Source organism: Berghia stephanieae, chromosome 3 (assembly GCF_034508935.2).
Source record: "Berghia stephanieae isolate SIO BIC M18660-M18661 chromosome 3, UCSD_Bste_1.3, whole genome shotgun sequence".
Taxonomy (NCBI): Eukaryota; Metazoa; Mollusca; class Gastropoda; order Nudibranchia; family Aeolidiidae; genus Berghia; species Berghia stephanieae.
Window position 1 is genome coordinate 47,341,893 of NC_088362.1, and position 18,112 is coordinate 47,360,004.

Genomic DNA, 18,112 nt, shown 5'->3' on the forward strand with positions numbered 1-18,112 from the left:
AATTCATAATAATGTACAATATCACATTATGATAATAAATCACAGATAATTTCTGGTATTAATTCTATCATAATCATAAATAATTCTACAGAATCGTTTGTTTCGTCACATCATACATAGAAAGTAAATTGACTTCTCATGGATCAACATCTTTAGAAATTTATTATGATATACGATGAAAAAAAGGGAACAAAATGAGAGTTGATAAATGTTGACAGTTTCAACTGAAATCCAGGCCTGCCAGGCAGGTTTGAAAAAATCAGCTCCAACCAGACCTAGCATCTCTTGGACGCCGACTTCATTTCAGAAATCACTATGAAAACTGAATTTTGAAGGGAGATATATAAAAGTTTTACATTTTATAAATAAGCATTTCAATATAAGCTCTTTAGTAAAGATAACAGTACAATGTACGCCTTAAAAAAGAGAGTGCAGAAAAGATAGAGGAATACATTAAACAGAGCAAAATCAATTTCAAAGGCCCCACCCATCCTCAAAATATACCCGCAGAGCTGCTTCCAACAGCAAATTTTCGCGGTTCTATGATCGTCTGGCAGCCCTGGAGTCAACGTTTCGAGACACAGTCAAACTCAACATGCCAAGAGGGTAACACAAAATTTAACACACCATGGATCACAGACCACATTATTCAGATATAAATACAACCAGTAGTTGATTGTCTCACATGTATTTACTAAAATTGCTTGTTGATAATAAGATAATATAACAGCTCGTGAATAGTGGTTCCAAACACAGCATGCATTTCTGTTGGTTCATTATCATTAGATAACCATAACATATCACTACCTCTCATCATTTAGTTCTGCATTAAAATAAAGAGTCAAAGATTGACAACCAAGTCTCTAGGTTATCGGTTTAATCAGATTTTATTGTTGGATGGCGCCATGCATTATGCCATTGATAGATTTTCAACAACATTTTAATAGGTATAGATAGATGGATAGAAAAATATGTTTTAGAGACATACCAAACCTTGACCAAAAGATCATGGGTTCAAAATCCATAATAGCCAATAAAATTAAATCGTGAGTTTTTGGCCATTGCCTTTCTGTGCAAATCTCTATGACCACAGACTGACTTTGAAAGAGCCCTTTGAAATTCGTCAGTGAAATCATGTATCACGAACATAGAAAACAATCGGCTACTTTTGAGCTAGAGCATTAACTTATGAATTCAGTTTTGAACATTTTTTGAAGTGGTTTTTTTTTTGTTTTTTTTTTCTGTTTTTTTTTCTATTATGTTGCTTGTGTTATTTTGCAAATCACGTCAATTTTTTTTCACTATTAGAAGAGAATGGAGACATCATTTTGGAAGTCATAGGAATTGCTTTGTTTGTTTGTTTTTAAGGGTTTACGGGGTTTTATGGCGCTTCCAACACATTAAGGTCATATCAGAGCCAGTAAAAAGGAATCAATTGGGATAGTAACAAGTTCTTGGATTACATTTAAAGCACAGCACCCAAGAAAAAGTAAGACAAAGAGGAATCGGTTCAAATAGGAAACAGATGAAGATTTCAAGAGCACACTATCAGTGGTCTTAGTTTGAGATCACCTAAAAATCTCATCCAGACACAAGTACAGGTCCCCACTAAGAAGAATACACTCAAATGTTTACAAATCCTATATAATATGTAAACATAAAATAGTGTATAACAGAGAGATGATTTACTAGACATAAAATATCATCTCCCAAAACTCTACTATACATTTGACTGTTTCCCTTCCAGTCAGGGTATCCGACCAGGGCCATAACAAAACCAAGTAATCTCATCCCAAGACAAAGGCAGAAAACATGTTGGAAAATAGATATAGGGGGGATAGAAGATACAGTAAGTGCCTCCCTGCCCACCATGGGGACCAGGAACCCCACCCAGAGGAATTGCTTTGAGATGTTTTGAAGTCATAACTCAATTCACCAAAAAAAAAAAAAATAAAAAAAAAAATATATATATATATATATATATATTATATATATATATATATATATATATATATATATATATATATATATATATATATATATATATATATATATATATATATATATATATATATATATAAATAAAGGCTATGATTGTACATCTTCTCAGAAGTAATTTTAACTCGAAATAAAAACAATTCTGTCATCATAAGCTAATACTGATTCATGAATTCTCGCTTTTTCAAAACGTGCACCATCACCTAGTGTTACATCAGACTAAAGTACCATCAACTGGGGTAAGCGTGCCTTAACCCGTGAATCTGGAGCATTTTGAGTAATCTCAGCTTCGTTGCAGTGATTTTCCTGGTTAAAAAGCGTGACTTTGTATTTAAGGAAATAGTTGCCACAAAACTAAAATATACCCCAATCGGTTCAAAATTAAAGATGTGTGTGTAAAGTGTCTTTCTTACCCAAGAGCAAAGCTGGGGCAAGAGTTTTACGATCATTGTCATTGACTTTGTCACTGATTTCACTCAACATTGCTTGATTTTGTTACAAGACAAGACAGTGTAATCTCCAAGCCACTGACAACATGACTTCTGATTACCGATGACAACTTTGTGTATTTTCTAACTGATAATCATAGGTGATAAGTCTGGATTAGGAATTTCAAATGTTTGAATGTATTGATTGTTTAAAGTAACCAATGCCTTTCCTTACAAAAGCAATTATCATACAAAAGGCAAAATAAAACAACAAAGAAAAGCATAAACATAGATATTCAATAAAGGGCAAGATATGGCACTGCACAATCACCGGGGAGAGGGACTAGATCTCATTTTTTCTTTGTGTATTTTTATCTTTTCACAGATAATATCACATAATATTGAATAACAATGTGAAACTGAATGATAAACGATAACAGATAATGAGGACTTTTTGGGTTTCCCTTTTGTCAACAAAACTCGCTGAATGGAAACATTACAGACTAATGAGATGATTTTCTCACGTATATGATTTCGTGTTTCATTCATCATGATTTGTTGATAAAGGGGAAACCTGAAACAGCCACATTATCACTATGTCATCGTTTATTAAATCAAAGCTTACATTCAATTTACATTGTTATTTATTTCTTTCAGCTTCCAGCAGCAACATTTACATAAACCAGTATTCTTCATAAATATTGAAAAAACAAAATGCCCTTACATAGCAAATGTTTGGAGTATCATAATCCTAAATGCATTTTAGAGTTTCCTAAGGAATAACAAACAACATTTAAAGTACAGAATTATTTTAATTCAGATGTCTAAACATTTATTTTGTTCGTGTTTTTTTGTTTTGTATTGAGTTTTGATTTTTTTAACATCCATAATGAAGTCTAATCGTGATGCTGCCAGAAATAAAAAATTAATAGAGAAGTTCAACAAGTCCCCAGTATCCTTATGACAAAAATTCATCTTTTATCCCGATGTGAGGATGAAATCAATGGCACCCTGTTGTACGCAATCCGTGAGAACATGTCTGTTTTTGGCACTGTCACCAGAAGGCCTCGATTTTTGGCATCTTGGAACAAAAGTTTCCACAAATCAGAAGTACCCTAAAACAAACATAAACAAATAAGGCATAATTTGGATATAAGTTTTCATAATAATGAAAGTTAACAGTGTATCAGCTTTAGTACCAGAAGACAAAAAAAAAAAGGAGAAAGAAAAATGCAAGAGAAGATTTATATTATTTTAATTTTCTGGTACAGTAGCTGGTAAATTTACCTCAACTTCAGGCCTCTTGCCCTGAGGACAACCGTGCAAACCTTTACACCATGTTAGAAGCAGATATTTTAGAAAAAATTCTGCCTAGCTACAAATTAAAGCAAAGACCTAAAAGTGGTCTCAAATTTAGTTTGATTAAAGAAGAAAAACGGGAAGATCTCTCACTACACATGAATAATTTACAGGGCAGTGATGTAAAGACTGAGAATTGGACGGATGATATTACATCCTTTTTCTTTTAAATCAGAATAATAAAAAAGATTTAACTGATGTTTGAATCAATTTTACACCCATTAGAACTCACCAATGTTTTGCCATGACCCACTACGTATAAGGCAAGTTTGGCACGAGTCAATGCAACGTTCATCCTTTTGCTGTCATCCACAAAGCTATTGGAAGTAAAATAAATGGTAGGTAGATAAGTATGATATGAAAATCGTGAAAACGTATCTTGGTTAGCTTTAGCATAGGCTTCATTATCTTATTCTTTTCACAACTTTTTGCAATATATGTACAATTTTATGATATCTATATGATCAACTGCCCTCACCACAAATCATTCAAATCTTAGCTTAATATTACTATATATACAACTTAAATGTTGCCTCCATTGCCTGCTAGTCAACGTGGCAAAATTGATTAAATGGTTATCTACGTGGCAACATTGATTAAAAGGTTATCTATGGGATTCAATAGTAAAATGCCAATGAGGGTTTGAGACATTCTGAGTTTTTAGTGATATTTGTTTTCAGTCCACTCATCGCATGTTGAAAGCTTACATTTTTTCTCTCTCTTTTCCATTTTAAAAAATTGTTATATATTTCATCATGAAACATACGGGTCTCTGAGTTAACAGATAAAATGTGAATGCTGCTGCTTGAACCTTGATTTTTAAAGGAGACAATTTTTAAAAAACGATGATATTGATAAGGATGATGATGATGATGATAATAATGTTTCAAAAACTGCAGTAAAACTGCTACATACAAAACTGGACAAGTCAAGTGCAATCAGGCAGTTTTCCCTGTTATCATTTGAGTTTGTGATTATGTATTGCATGTGTGTGTTTGTGCGTGTGTGTGTGTGTGTGAGGATGTGTTTGCATGTGAAACGATTTGTAATATTTATTATTGTTATTATTATTATTATGATGATGATGATGATGATGATGATGATGATGATGATGATGATGATGATGATGATGATGATGATGATGATGATGATGATGATGATGATGATGATTTATTATTATTATTATTATTATTATTATTATTATTATTATTATATTATTCATTATTATTATTATTATTATTATTATTATTATTATTATTTATTATTATTATTATTATTATTATTATTATTATTATTATTATTATTATTATTATCATTATTATCATTAATATTATTATTATTTTTATTATCATTATTATCATCATCATCATTATTATCATAATGAGGGAAGGGGGTTGACATAGGTCTTCTTATTCTTATTAACGTATAATAAGTGTTAATCAATTAGTCTGCATATCCTTTCAGGCTTTGCTGCCATTGATTCATCCCTTACCCGACAGTCTGAGGATTCCCCTGAGCTCTGACACATGACAGAATGATGACGTCTTTCTCCTGGCCCTGAAAACTGTCTACTGTATTTACCAAAATGTTATACAAGCCCCTGTGTGAGTTTGAATATAAGGGAAAATGTAAAATTAACTTAAAATTGCAGATCTGTGACAAGCAACAACAACAACAAAAATCTGTAAGTTCTTTGCAAAAATCTTTCATATCATATCTATAACGACTTTAAAACACTTCTAGCCTACTCTAAACTTATTATTCAAATCATACATACAGCAAATATGTTAACTGTTATGGGCAGTGCATATACTTCTAAGAAATTTGATACTGCAATAAACGTAATAGGGTAATTAGTTCAAAAGTTATACAACTTATAACTTTGGACATTTTTGGTCGCATTTCAAATGGGCCAAAACCCCATTTTCAAATCCCACTGACAGCATAGATTATTGTCACAAACAACTCAAATGTTTTGAACTTACACGACAGAACACTGACAAATCACCCATTTCTTTTTTTTTTTCAACACTGTGACTGTATTAAAAAATTAGAAATTATTGCATTGAAAATGCTTTTAAATAATCTAATTTGCGCAATGTTCGAATATGACCTAAAAATTGCAAAAATATCAAATTTTAAAAAATCTTTTAAAATTCAAATAAAGCGACACATACTTAAATAAGACATTAAATAAATGCCCAAAATAAGTGCTATTGAATAAAATCAAATTGAGTAACCAAAATTAACCAAAAAGTGTAATGGAAACGAAACATTGAAAAGCAAGGTTTTATCAGAGATTCCAGCAGTAAACCTTTAAATATTTAAATACATTGATCCATTTGACATGAAAAAATCTATCTCTACTTACAATTCTCCAAGGCTGTCTTGGATTGCTCTCTTTTGGTCAGAGTAAGGACAAATAACTCCAATTTTCTTTTGACGATGGCTGTCGTTTTTCTTAGTCATAAGATTCACCACACGCTGACAAAGTAAGGCCACGCATGTTGCTTCTTTCTTATTTGACTTTGAACTGAAGAGAGAGAAAAACAAAATTTAGCACTCTTAAATTATAATAAACAAAAATTAATATAACAGCTTCAAAAAAGAACAAAATACCATACACAGGACGTTTCCGACTCAAAAGCCTTCATCAGCCAACAACAAAGAAACAATAAAAACAAATTACTAAAAAAGCACTGTCAGCAGAAAAATATTTGTCATGTCCTTTCTGTATTAAGATCTCTGCCGCCGATTTGTCTTTTTTTTTTTTAGTAATGTATGTTTTCATTATTTTGTGTTGTTGAAAACCCTTTTTCAGCCTGAAATGTTCTAGTAACTTGCTTTGAGCAAAGAGAAGGCAACCAACAACAACAACAAATTTTTAAATTGTGCACATTAAAAAAAAAAAGCAAAACAATATGAAGTTAAAAGTTACCCGCTACTTCCCGACATTTCCATTCCATCCAGGATATCAAAGACAAGATAAGGACTTAAGTTTGAGGCACGTGACTGGACACATGATCTGCAATTGTACAAATACAAATTATACATGAGGGAAACTTATAATTTGTAACAAAAGTAGCCTCAAGAAGAGTTTCAGTTTAGGCCTTAATTCAGCTAAAAAAAACAAAAACAAATTTTTTTTACATTTGCAGCAATGTTGTTTTGGGATGGGAAGGTCCAAGGTTCGAATCCAAGCCTGAGTGGCGCATAGTTGAGTCCTTGGAAAAGCTCTTTACTCACATTTTTTCATCGTACTCAGGTGTGAATTGAGTACCTAGCCACTAAGAGCAGTATCTCTGTCCTAGAAAAAAATGTACTATCACCTCACAGCTTCATGTCTTGTCCTATATGTTAAGAGTTGCTGTTTTGGCTATGAACTGCTTGTAAGGCGCTTTGAGCATGTTTAGTGGATATCGTGCTATACAAATGTTTATATTTTTCGGGGGGGGGGGGGGTTTAAATAATATTTGATACAATATAACCTAAACAGATGAGGCGCGGTTAATGATAACCTTGAGTTAACATTCATTTAATTGAAAAATGCACACTCACTGAGCAGTCTTCAACAGGTCTTTGTAGAAATAAGAATTAGGCAGCTTGAGTATTTCAGGATGCATTCGGTATTGCTCCTTCAGCATCATCACTGGATTGGGGGCTTCCTCCTTGCAGCTATCAAACTTATTATGAAGTCGTTGGAACAGCGAGACATCAAAACGAAAGTTCTTGGCTTCCTTTAAAAAGGCAGTACATTGAAAATAAGCATGAGTGAGAGGGAAGTATTCAAAACAGGACTTAGGCTGTTTACTGCTCTCTAGGAGGAAATGATTAAGTCTGCGGTAATAACCAGATAATGAATAAAAGAATTGTTTATGATATGAATCCATTTTAACAGTTAAGAGATTAAGTGGAGTCCTACACATATACAGGTCCCTGACAGAGAGAAAAGAAAGTCGACTTGGGTTAGGTCATGAAAATTAGGTGAGAGATTGATTTTTTAGATGTTGAAAAAGTACTATGATATGATGATATTGACAACTCAATGATTGTCTATAATATATTTTGCCATTTTCATGGAATTTATAATTCAAGTTCAAGACCTTAAGATGCAAAAGGCCCACTGTGACAATCACTGCACATCACTTACTCGAGATGAGTTTTAGAATTAAGTTTCTCTCTTCTATAATTTCACTTACTTACTTACTTACCTATACGAACCAGCGACCATCTGAGCTCCAGCCCTTCGTCTTGTGCCAAGACGTAGAAGTTCACTAAAAAAGCAACCTAGATCTACCAAAATTTGAGACCACATGACGTCATATCTTAGAAATCTTGTTGCCACATTTCAAATGCATTGGCTGTCGTATCATAGAGCTGTTACGTGGAAAGTTTGTTGTACTTTTGCTCCTTGTCCAAGTGTAATCAAAGGAAAATGGCAGAACAAAACATTGATGCAACCTTCTCACACAACAATGTTTGGATTTTCATCAAATTTTCAACTCTTCTCTGCAAGTCTGCTGTCGAAATACATGTAGACCATTGTAAAGTTTTGGAGCACAATGCTCCTTCAATTCAAACTCTCAGAAGGTGGGTCAGGGAAGTTAAAGATGGGAGATCTGACATGTAGGATGAATGCAAACGACTTATAAAATCAAGACTCACCTGAGAGCAGACAGTGGCTGGTAATTGTTCTTGATCTCCAACCAATACAAGTTTACTAACAGAATGCTGTAACGGAATGAGACAATCCATTTCTACTGCTTGGGTTGCCTTGAATAAAATAAGAGAATTAATAAATTAATAAAGAAAGAAACAAAATCAAATGAGCAAAAAATAACAAATAAAATAGAAGAACCCCCCCACCTAAAAAATAAAAGTGAATGGAAGGCGGGTCCAAGAGTCACAGTTTGTTGTTTATAGAAGTTAAGAAGTACATCCAAAACTTTCATGTCATATCAGCTTACACACAATTGAAAAAAGTTGGGATAGTCAGAAGAATATAGTAATACATAAAACATAAAAGCATTGTCGAAAGAATTCGTTCAAAGCACAGGGGTAGATCATGAAACAAACTATTCTTTTATCTCCTCAGACACAACCTTAACTCTCTTGAGTTCATCATGATTGAAAATTGAAAAAAAATTTGTTCGGTTTTCCATTCATATGAACTTGACAGAGTTAAGGCCTGAATAAAATTAAACATCTGATTCCTGCCATAGGGGAGAGATAATTTATCCTGGTTTTTATAATCTTAAACTGACAGCTATAATAGCTTGCAACCCTTTGAATGGATGTTATACTTAATCACTGGTTGATGGGAAAAGAGGCTGAAAAACATGTAACATAAGGCAAGTGCTTGTATATTGAATGTGTGAGTGATTGTTTAATGATGACTACAAGAATTCTGGGAAGACAATTTTGGTGATAATTATCTAATGATGATGAAGATAATGATGATATTAATGAGAACAGTGATAGAATAAGAATTATTACGTTGATGACGAGAATGATGAGGAAGAGTGAGAAGATCAGGGAAAAGATAAAAATGAGGAAAAGAAGAAATATAAAGAAAGGATAAAGTGAAGCAAAGGCTCCTTGAAAAGGGGTGAGGAAAAAGAAAAGCCACACGGGGAGAAATATATCTAAGACAACTGTGTACCTCATCAACAATGAGACAGGTGAAAGGTTCTCTCCTCTCATGATTGGTATTCTTGAAGCGTAGCAGTGGGACAACCTCGCCAGACCCAAAACTACTGAGTGTCCCACAGATCACATGACAGTTGTTGATGACTGAATACTTGGCTCTCCTTCTGTCTTCGTGAGAGGGCTGGATACATTCAATCAGAAAGTCAAGATTTTAGTCATGATTTTTAAAGGGAGAAATTTGCTCCCAGAATCTATGAATCAAGAAGAAAACTAAATATATTATATACAGCTTCAGTAAGACTTAGTAGTAGTAAAAAAAAAAAGTAGTCTTCAGAGTAGCGAGGATCTTAGAGATGGAGATTTAAATGGCTTCTGTAAATTTGAATTGTTAAATTATCAAATTATGGAAAATTTAATATGACGATATAAATAGATATGTTTGAATTATAAACCAATAAATAGCCCGTGCACTGCAAGGGGGTGGTTAGTAAAGCATAAAACCATATTTTCATATTTCTTTTCATTTCAATTGTGTATTCATTTTTTTAAAAATCCGTTTCATCCCAACATAAAACAAGTGAAGCTTGACATGTTGTATATAATTATTCTTTTAAAAACAAGAGATCTACTTACAGCCATTTCATGCTCAAGTCTCTTCTTGTCTTGATTTTGCAAGCGACTCAATTCCTTTCTTTTAGCCACTTTCTAAAGATATGTAAAAAGTAAAGGTTTAAAAAAAAACCATTCAATTAAAGTCCGTGACACAGCAGTATGATGTCCACAAAGTCAAGTGATAATGAACATGTAAGTGACTGGATGTAGGTGAAAGTGTGCAAATTTCTGACATCGTCTCCTTGGATAAGGAACTTCACACATAATATATCACTTGACTGGTGTGAATAAGTAATTCATTTTGTAAGATTGCTCCTATAAAATGGAGGCTTACCAGATATAGTATACTGTATGAAATGGAAATTTCGTGACACAACATTACTTGGGGGGGGGGGGGGGGGAGGAGAGATAAATGGAGCACTGTGTAGCACATTAATTTTTTTTTTAATTTAAAGTTTGAGCTTTTATATAACGCAATATCCACTAAAAGTGCTCAAAGTGCCTTACAAGGGGTCCCTAGCATACAACAACACTTAACATGTAGAATGAGACATGAAACAAAATTACAATTTTTATCTGACACAGACAACACTGTTAACAGCCAGGTGCTCATTATAGACCTGAATACAGTGAGAGAATGTGAGTAAATAGCCTTCCCAAGGACTCAACTATGCACTGCTCAGAGCGGGACTCAAACCCTGGACCTTCCACTCCGTAGGCGAGTGTTATACCACAATACCATATAGCCGCATTAAGCATGGTGAATTATATTTTAATGAAGATCTGAACAAGTGTGTATGAAAGGTGCCAGACAAAGCAAGAAAGAAAAATACTAGGAAAAAAACATCCCAACAAAATCAGTCTACCTAGACTGGGGTCTGAGGTTCGATCCCCAGTTGAGGTAGACTGATTTATCTGGGATGTTTTTTTTCTTTTATTTTTCTTTCTTGCTTTGTTTGGCACCTTTCATACACACTTGTTCAGATCTTTTTCTTACACCGGTACCTGATCCCTGATTTCTCAACTTTATTTTTTAATGAACTCACAATGCATCCTCATTTGAATAATCTATGTGATGGTAAAGACAGTATTTTAGGCTTTTGAATGAGGAAAAAGAACGATACAGGACTAGCGATTTGTCAGCATCATTTTTCCAGTCAGTATTGCATTTTGTTATGTAACAAGCTGAAACAACACTGAGATTATCAAATTTGTTTTTTATATATTTATCTTTTATTGTATATATTTAAAGCCTACATATGATCTACATCTATATATCTATATAATATTCACTACATTGCATGTAATAGATACATTCTTATTTAATCTATTTTGAGGTATTTATAGGTTATTTAAAGCTGATTTCTGTGTATTTTTAATGTCAATACTTTAATCCATCTCTTTTTTTTTTGCCATGTCTGCTGTACAATTTCCGAAAAAGGATGAATGTCTTATTATTATTATTATTATTATTATTATTATTATTATTATTATTATTATATTATTATTATTATTTTATATTATATTATTATTATTATTATTATTATTATTATTATTATTATTATTATTATTATTATTATTATTATCATTATTATAAGCATATATAGCTAAGTATTTTGTTTAACCTGTGCCTCAGAAATGTGGATGTCTTTCAACTCAGTGGTCAAGGAAGAAATTCTGGAGTCCACAGCCTTGAGCTCATCTTGTAAACTCTTGGGAAGCTTATTCTTCTGACCTATAGACAAAATATTTACAAATGTGTTTAAGTCCGATAAACTGAGTTTTCTTAAAAATGCATTTCATTATCTTCATCTGACGCAAAAGCAATTTTAATAGTAGTCGCATAAAAGAAATGTGGTTCACCTTGACATAAAAGTTCGTCCATTAGAGACCAGATATGATATTTCTTGATGGAGCTTGAGACACTGTCAGGATTTCCCAGTCGCACCAAAGATATTGGGGGAGAACCTGTGATGTGGAAAAAATAAATCAAGTCTAAATCAAAACAAACAGCACATGATCCCGGCAGTAAGGGATGGATTCAAATGAACTTTAATATTACATGTTTAAAAAAAAAAAACCCCAAATAGATGGTTTACAAGAGATTTTTTTTTAAACACCCCTAATAGATTAGGTTAGTCGTGAAATTGCATAGAAGATCATGACAGATAGGAAGTCAGAGTGTTTGTCATGAGAAATGTTGTGATAATACAGCTGATTTATTGGTGATGTTGAGGAAGATGATGATGATGATGTTGATAATGATGATGATGATTATGATGATGACGATGAATCAGGGTCTAAATGGACACAAGATATCTAATTCTGTGCGGCTATGTGGTCATGTGGTATGACACTCGCCTTAAGATCAGAAGGTCCCGGGTTCGAGTCCCGCTCTGGGCGGCGCACAGTTGAATCATTGAAAAAGATTCTTTACTCACATTCTTTAATCGTACTCAGGTGTAAAATGAGTACCTGGCCTTTAACAGCGTTGTCTCTGTCGAAAAAATGGTAATATTCCCTAAGAGGCATCATGTCTCGTTCTACATGTTAAGAGATGCTGTTGTAAAGAGTTTTTAGCACATTTAGTGGATATTGCTCTATATAAAAGCTCAAGTTTTTTTATTATTTCATGAATAACCATCAGATGTATGACGCAAACTGCATTCTATCATAGTTGAGTCCTTGAAAAAGGCTCTTTACTCACATTCTCTTACCGTACTCAGGAAAAATGAATACCTGGCCGTTAATAGCATTGTCTGTCGGGAAAGATTGTAATATCACCTAACAGGCGTCATGTCTCGTCTTACATGGTACTTGTTGCTGTTGGCCAGAGACCCTATGCATCGCACTTTGAGCATGTTTAGTGGATATTGCGCTATATAAAAGCTCAAGTTTGTTTTTGTTTTGTTTTTTTATTCCACCATAAGGTCACAAGTCACATCAAGCCATATTAAAGTTGGAAAACATCTAAAGAGCCAGAAAAGCCTGATAATTGAAATTAGCAGCTTCTTCCTCAATTCCTCTACTTCACAAAGTCCTTTTCTATCCTGCTTACTTAACACTGGGGTCCTGATAGTCCAGTTGGTAGAGCACCCTCTCCACAAGCAAAGGGACTGAGATCGATTCCAGGTGCAGTCGAGATTTTTTTCTGATCCCCCCTGTCCACCCAGCAGTGATTGGGTAACTGGATCTGGTGGAAAGTACCAGCATCCTAACCAAAGAGTAGCAAGCAATTGCTATTGTCCATATCACGCTATACAAACCGGGATAAACTCTGGCTCCATGGGCCTGGTGGCTCAGGACTACTTTTTTTTTTCACTTAACACTTCAGGAAACATTATGAACTCCAGCTCCAAAGATCTTTATAGATCAGGAGGAATATCATTTCTAGGTCTCATACCGTCTTATGAAAAATACAACAGCAAGCAATGAAAAAAAATAACCATTCTGTAGAAGAAAAAATTTGTTCATTGAATACACATACCTCGTGGTTTACATTTTTTTTCTGACAATTCAATGATTCTATTTGCCATTTCATCTACAGCTGCATTGGACGGGGCTGCCAGGCATATCTTGGCTTGAAATCTGGAATTCTGGGAAGAAAATTTAAAAAAAAAAAAAATCCAGTTAAGAAAAAAAAGTTACGTGCATATATTTTTCAAAATAGGTTTTAAAATCCATATAGCCTATGGACTGGAATCTTTTGGATTGGTTGCTTGCTATCTCAAAATACTTTCAACCAGATCTTACTTGTACCTAGCTACCTTAAAATTGTTGGCTGAACCAAGGGGTCATCAAGAAAAGAAAAAAAAAAAAAACAAACAAGAAAAAAATAAGATTCTGAGGGGATTTATGCCATTTGAGTAGAATGCTCACTAACTCTTAAACCATTGGGATCCCAAAAGTCACACAGCATTATTCCACAACAGACCTGCCAACCCTTAACATTTCAAAAGTGGAATCAGGACGCCTGAAAATAAGAATTTGAGACAAAAAATGGGAATTTCACCTCTTCCAGCCTTCACCTCTTTACATTATCATCATTTTTGTAAATCGGAATTTTAGAGACAATGGAGGAATAGTACAGAAAGGAAGAGTGAAAATAGAAATGATTCCGTCAAAAGTGGAAGAGTTGGCAGGTATGCTACAATCATAGGACTAATTTTACTGAATGCTGAAGCAATCTTGGGTTGAACCTTTAACCAGTTAGGGATTAATGCTCTCCAATTCGATCCGACAAATTCACCATCGGTAAACAATCATGAACAATTATTGATATCCCAATCTTATTTTCCAACAAAATTTTATTTATTTTTGTTCCTTTAGTCTACAAACTATTTTTTTTATGTCAAATATGTAAATACAACTGACTATTCTTAAATCAAATTTCACTCCATCCTTCCAACTTTTGCATTAATCTGAGCATTACAAGAAGAAATCTAGATAGTCTATGAAACAAGCATCAGATATCAGAAGGGATCACCCTTGTTGTCAAAGTAAGTACATTGGTGGTGAATAATCTTACCCGAGGAATAAAAAGAACAATGGAAGTGCCTAAAGTGGGGCACGAATCCAGGACATCCTGTGTCATAGTGCAATGCCTAAACACTTGACCACCTCACCTCACTCATGCAGCAACTTGTAAAAGTGACGAAAACCTCCAACTGCTTATGCAAGCTCATCAAAAGGTGGAGTTACCGTACGATACATACATTCTACAGTACACTGTCATGGTCATATTTAGTTGGGTTTTTTTTTTTTTTTTTTGTCTTGTTTTTTTTTAAACAACGGTTTCCTCTACCTTCTGCCCACTCAAAAAAATCACCTACCAAAAGAATTTGATGAATCAAAACCATGATGGCAAAGCTCTTGCCAGTTCCGGGTGGTCCCTGCAGCAAACACACACGGGGATGATTTGGATAACTCAGAACTGCTTCACGTATCTGGGTGACTGCATACGCTTGTTCTTTGTTCAAATACTGTTGGAAAACATAATGTTTAAATTGTCAGAAATTGTTTCTTTATTTTTGTTTTTTCTAATTCATTTCATTAATCCCATGGGGAATTTTTTTTCACCCTATTTTCAGGCAAGACCAAAATAACCAAGTTGTCGGCCATATTATAACATGTTGACAATAGGGGTTAGACTTCTTGCTCGAGGGGGAAAAATGAGCTGTTGAAAGTAGGCTCTAACCCAGGTCTTCTAAAATACCTGACTGCCTTATCCACTTGGCCGTATCACACCATTACCAAGCCGTACTGCTTAACTTGAGCAGTAACTAATAAGTATAAGTAATAAAAATTTGTAGAGAGGATATTAGCAAAAGGAAGATTTAATCTCATTATCATTGCTACTAATATAAGATCAAATTTCTCTCAATAATAGGAAATCACTGCATCTTCAATTTAATTGGTATTTAATGAGCATAAAACCAATGAGAAATTATCTATAACATAATACATTCCACTTTTATAAATTGCACCATCTCTCTTTATAATTTGCATTTTCCATCGTCTTGAATCTGAAAAGTGTGGCAAATGACATCAAAGACAAAAATGCAAACAAAATTGGTATATCATATCAAAAATATAAAGCATCAAGCCTGAAATTGAGAATAACAAATCCAAGCTACCCTCTAGATAGCATGTATGTTTATCAGTATACTTTCCATCAAATATCTCAACTAAATATAGGTCTCTTGCACAAGGGTGCCTAGAGCCAATTTTTTCGGACACGTTATTTCAGAAAAATTATTATAATCATTATAACAATACTTTCTTACATTTTAATAGTTTCTACAAGGACTCTGCATAATTTACAAAGCTAACTTCTAATTCTACACAGGAAGAAGAAATTAGCTCTTCTCCTCTTTCATTTGTCTTTAAAAATTGGAAAATTTGTCTATGATACATGACAAGATAAATCAAATAGAAAAAAAAACATTAAAAATTATCCAAATATCCGCCTTGCTTAACTGGATACTGAAGTCAGAACGATTGATTGACGCACAGTTGTGTTTACTATCCAATTTTTGTCACTTTTATCTTTTGTTGGTATACCTTAAGAAGGTTGTCATCTGGGGAATAAGATTCATCTTGACAAAAAACTGGATTCAAAGGATCCGGATTAATGATTGATGGACACAAAGGAATCTGTGCAAACTCAACCAGGCCTTGAAACTGACGGAGAGCTGTGGTCAACGAGGTCACTCTCTGGTGAAAATAAAAGCAAATAAAAATAATCCAACAAAATGAATTTTTTTAAAACCCAAAAAAAACTGAACTTTAATATAGCACAATATCCACTAAATGTGCCCAAAGCGCTTTACAAAGGGTCCCTGACTAACAGCAACATGTATCATGTAGAACAAGACATGACGCCTGTTAGGCGATATTACAATTCTTCAGAGACAACGCTGTAAACCTGAGTATAGGGAGAGAATGTGAGTAAAGAGCATTTTCCGAGGACTCAACTAAGACTGAACTGAGTGAAGCTCGAACCCAGGATCTTCCAATCTTAAACCGAGAGTCATACCACAAGACCACATAGCCACATGCTATGATTGGAATTTCTTTTCAGTGATTAAGCCTACAAGTCTGATCTTTCCTATTTTATTATTTTTACAATAATTGTCAATTATGTAAAGAGAAGAAGAGTGATGTTGATACAGCTAGGTATTCAACTAAGATAAACTGTAAAATGTGAAGCCATGTTAAAGTAAAGTGGAAATCACACTTGTAATTGGTTTAAAATGTGATCATAGGTCAAAACTAAAGATCTTTCAGAGACAAGGCTCAAAAGAGCATGTATTAGACGGACTCGAGTGTAATGCTTATCTTTAAAAATTGTGAGACTGTGATTTGGATTGCTTTGAATATTGTTTGTCGTAAGCTTAACCCACTTGTGACACCCTTAAGTGATTTCAGCACCAAAAGAAGAGAGTTGATGGGATGCTTCACCAGATTTTATATAAAGTGTTTTTCTCCGCTAAAATAAGCGCCAAAGATAAAGTAAGATGAAACAGACTCATTGAGATAGATATTCGGCATGAATCCAAAAGCAATCTATCCCTTTGTGACTTGTCTGACACTAATTAAAAATCCCAACAATGAACAAGCATAGGTTCTCCACCGCAAGTGATATACTCCATGTCCAATGCTTACAAAAAGATATAAATATAAATGACCAACAATCACAAAATATGAAAACAATTGAGAAATTTATTTTAAAAATATATCCTGTAGAGCATGTACCAGACTGTTTCCAACTCAACAAAAAATTCCAGCCAAGAAAATTTGAACATTCTCTCTCCAGAACAACAAGAGAAAGCTGAGTGGATTGAAATAAAAGAATGCAAGAAATAGAAAGAGTTGACTTTTTTTGTCAGCAAAGGTAGTCGAGGACCGCCTCTCTGAATATTTGAATGAAAACAAATAGTATAAATTTATTAAATTTGATTATAGTGTTAACTCAAAACATCAATGTCAGTTTTGTAGCAGATTTTTGTAGCTAGAATTGTTTCAGAATAAGTCTTATAGTCTTTAGTTCATTAAATAAAACGTAAAATACACTTACCCTGAGTTTCATCAAATCAAATGGAACCAAACCTTTGTGTCTGACCCTTATTGTGACCGAGAAAATCCAGGCCCCAGGTTTCATGAATTCTCTGAACTTTTCTGTGAAGATGGCATAATGCATAATATAATATAACAATAGTGATAATGATTTTAATAATGATAGTGAGAATTATTTTTTTTAATGCAACCTGATATACATTTGAAAGATGGTGTGAATGTACTCGTTTTAAAAGCAAATCAAATTCTTTTAAGATGTAAGATTTCTTTATTCATAATTTTGATGCCTCTTATTTCAAAACATGCTATTTCTGTTCATACAATACTTTTTTAAAATATTCTGAGGCACATCAAATCAAAAGCAGGAATATAGAAAGACGTAATAATGCACTTTAATTCTTTATGTTGTCACAACCCTCACATAACATTATATCAAAATGAATGAAATAATTTCTCATTAAAAATAGAAAGAAAAAAATGAATGATTA

At 33.5% G+C, this 18,112-nt stretch overlaps 1 protein-coding gene across 1 annotated transcript in view; it reads right to left on the minus strand.

Annotated features, from left to right (window-relative positions):
- Positions 1–2,092: 2,092 nt before the first annotated feature.
- Positions 2,093–18,112, minus strand: part of LOC144967876 (uncharacterized) — a 41,983-nt gene continuing 25,963 nt past the window's right edge. Inside the window, exons 7-21 of the mRNA XM_078905613.1 lie at positions 17,626–17,726; positions 16,110–16,262; positions 14,879–15,028; positions 13,534–13,642; positions 11,910–12,014; positions 11,672–11,781; positions 10,068–10,139; positions 9,448–9,615; positions 8,451–8,558; positions 7,344–7,522; positions 6,724–6,810; positions 6,157–6,318; positions 5,278–5,385; positions 4,018–4,102; positions 2,093–3,541 (exon numbers count right to left, since the gene is read on the minus strand). Coding sequence (XP_078761739.1) covers positions 3,398–3,541; positions 4,018–4,102; positions 5,278–5,385; positions 6,157–6,318; positions 6,724–6,810; positions 7,344–7,522; positions 8,451–8,558; positions 9,448–9,615; positions 10,068–10,139; positions 11,672–11,781; positions 11,910–12,014; positions 13,534–13,642; positions 14,879–15,028; positions 16,110–16,262; positions 17,626–17,726 — 1,841 coding nt within the window. The 3' untranslated portion in view covers positions 2,093–3,397. The remainder of the gene's footprint in view (positions 3,542–4,017; positions 4,103–5,277; positions 5,386–6,156; positions 6,319–6,723; positions 6,811–7,343; positions 7,523–8,450; positions 8,559–9,447; positions 9,616–10,067; positions 10,140–11,671; positions 11,782–11,909; positions 12,015–13,533; positions 13,643–14,878; positions 15,029–16,109; positions 16,263–17,625; positions 17,727–18,112) is intronic.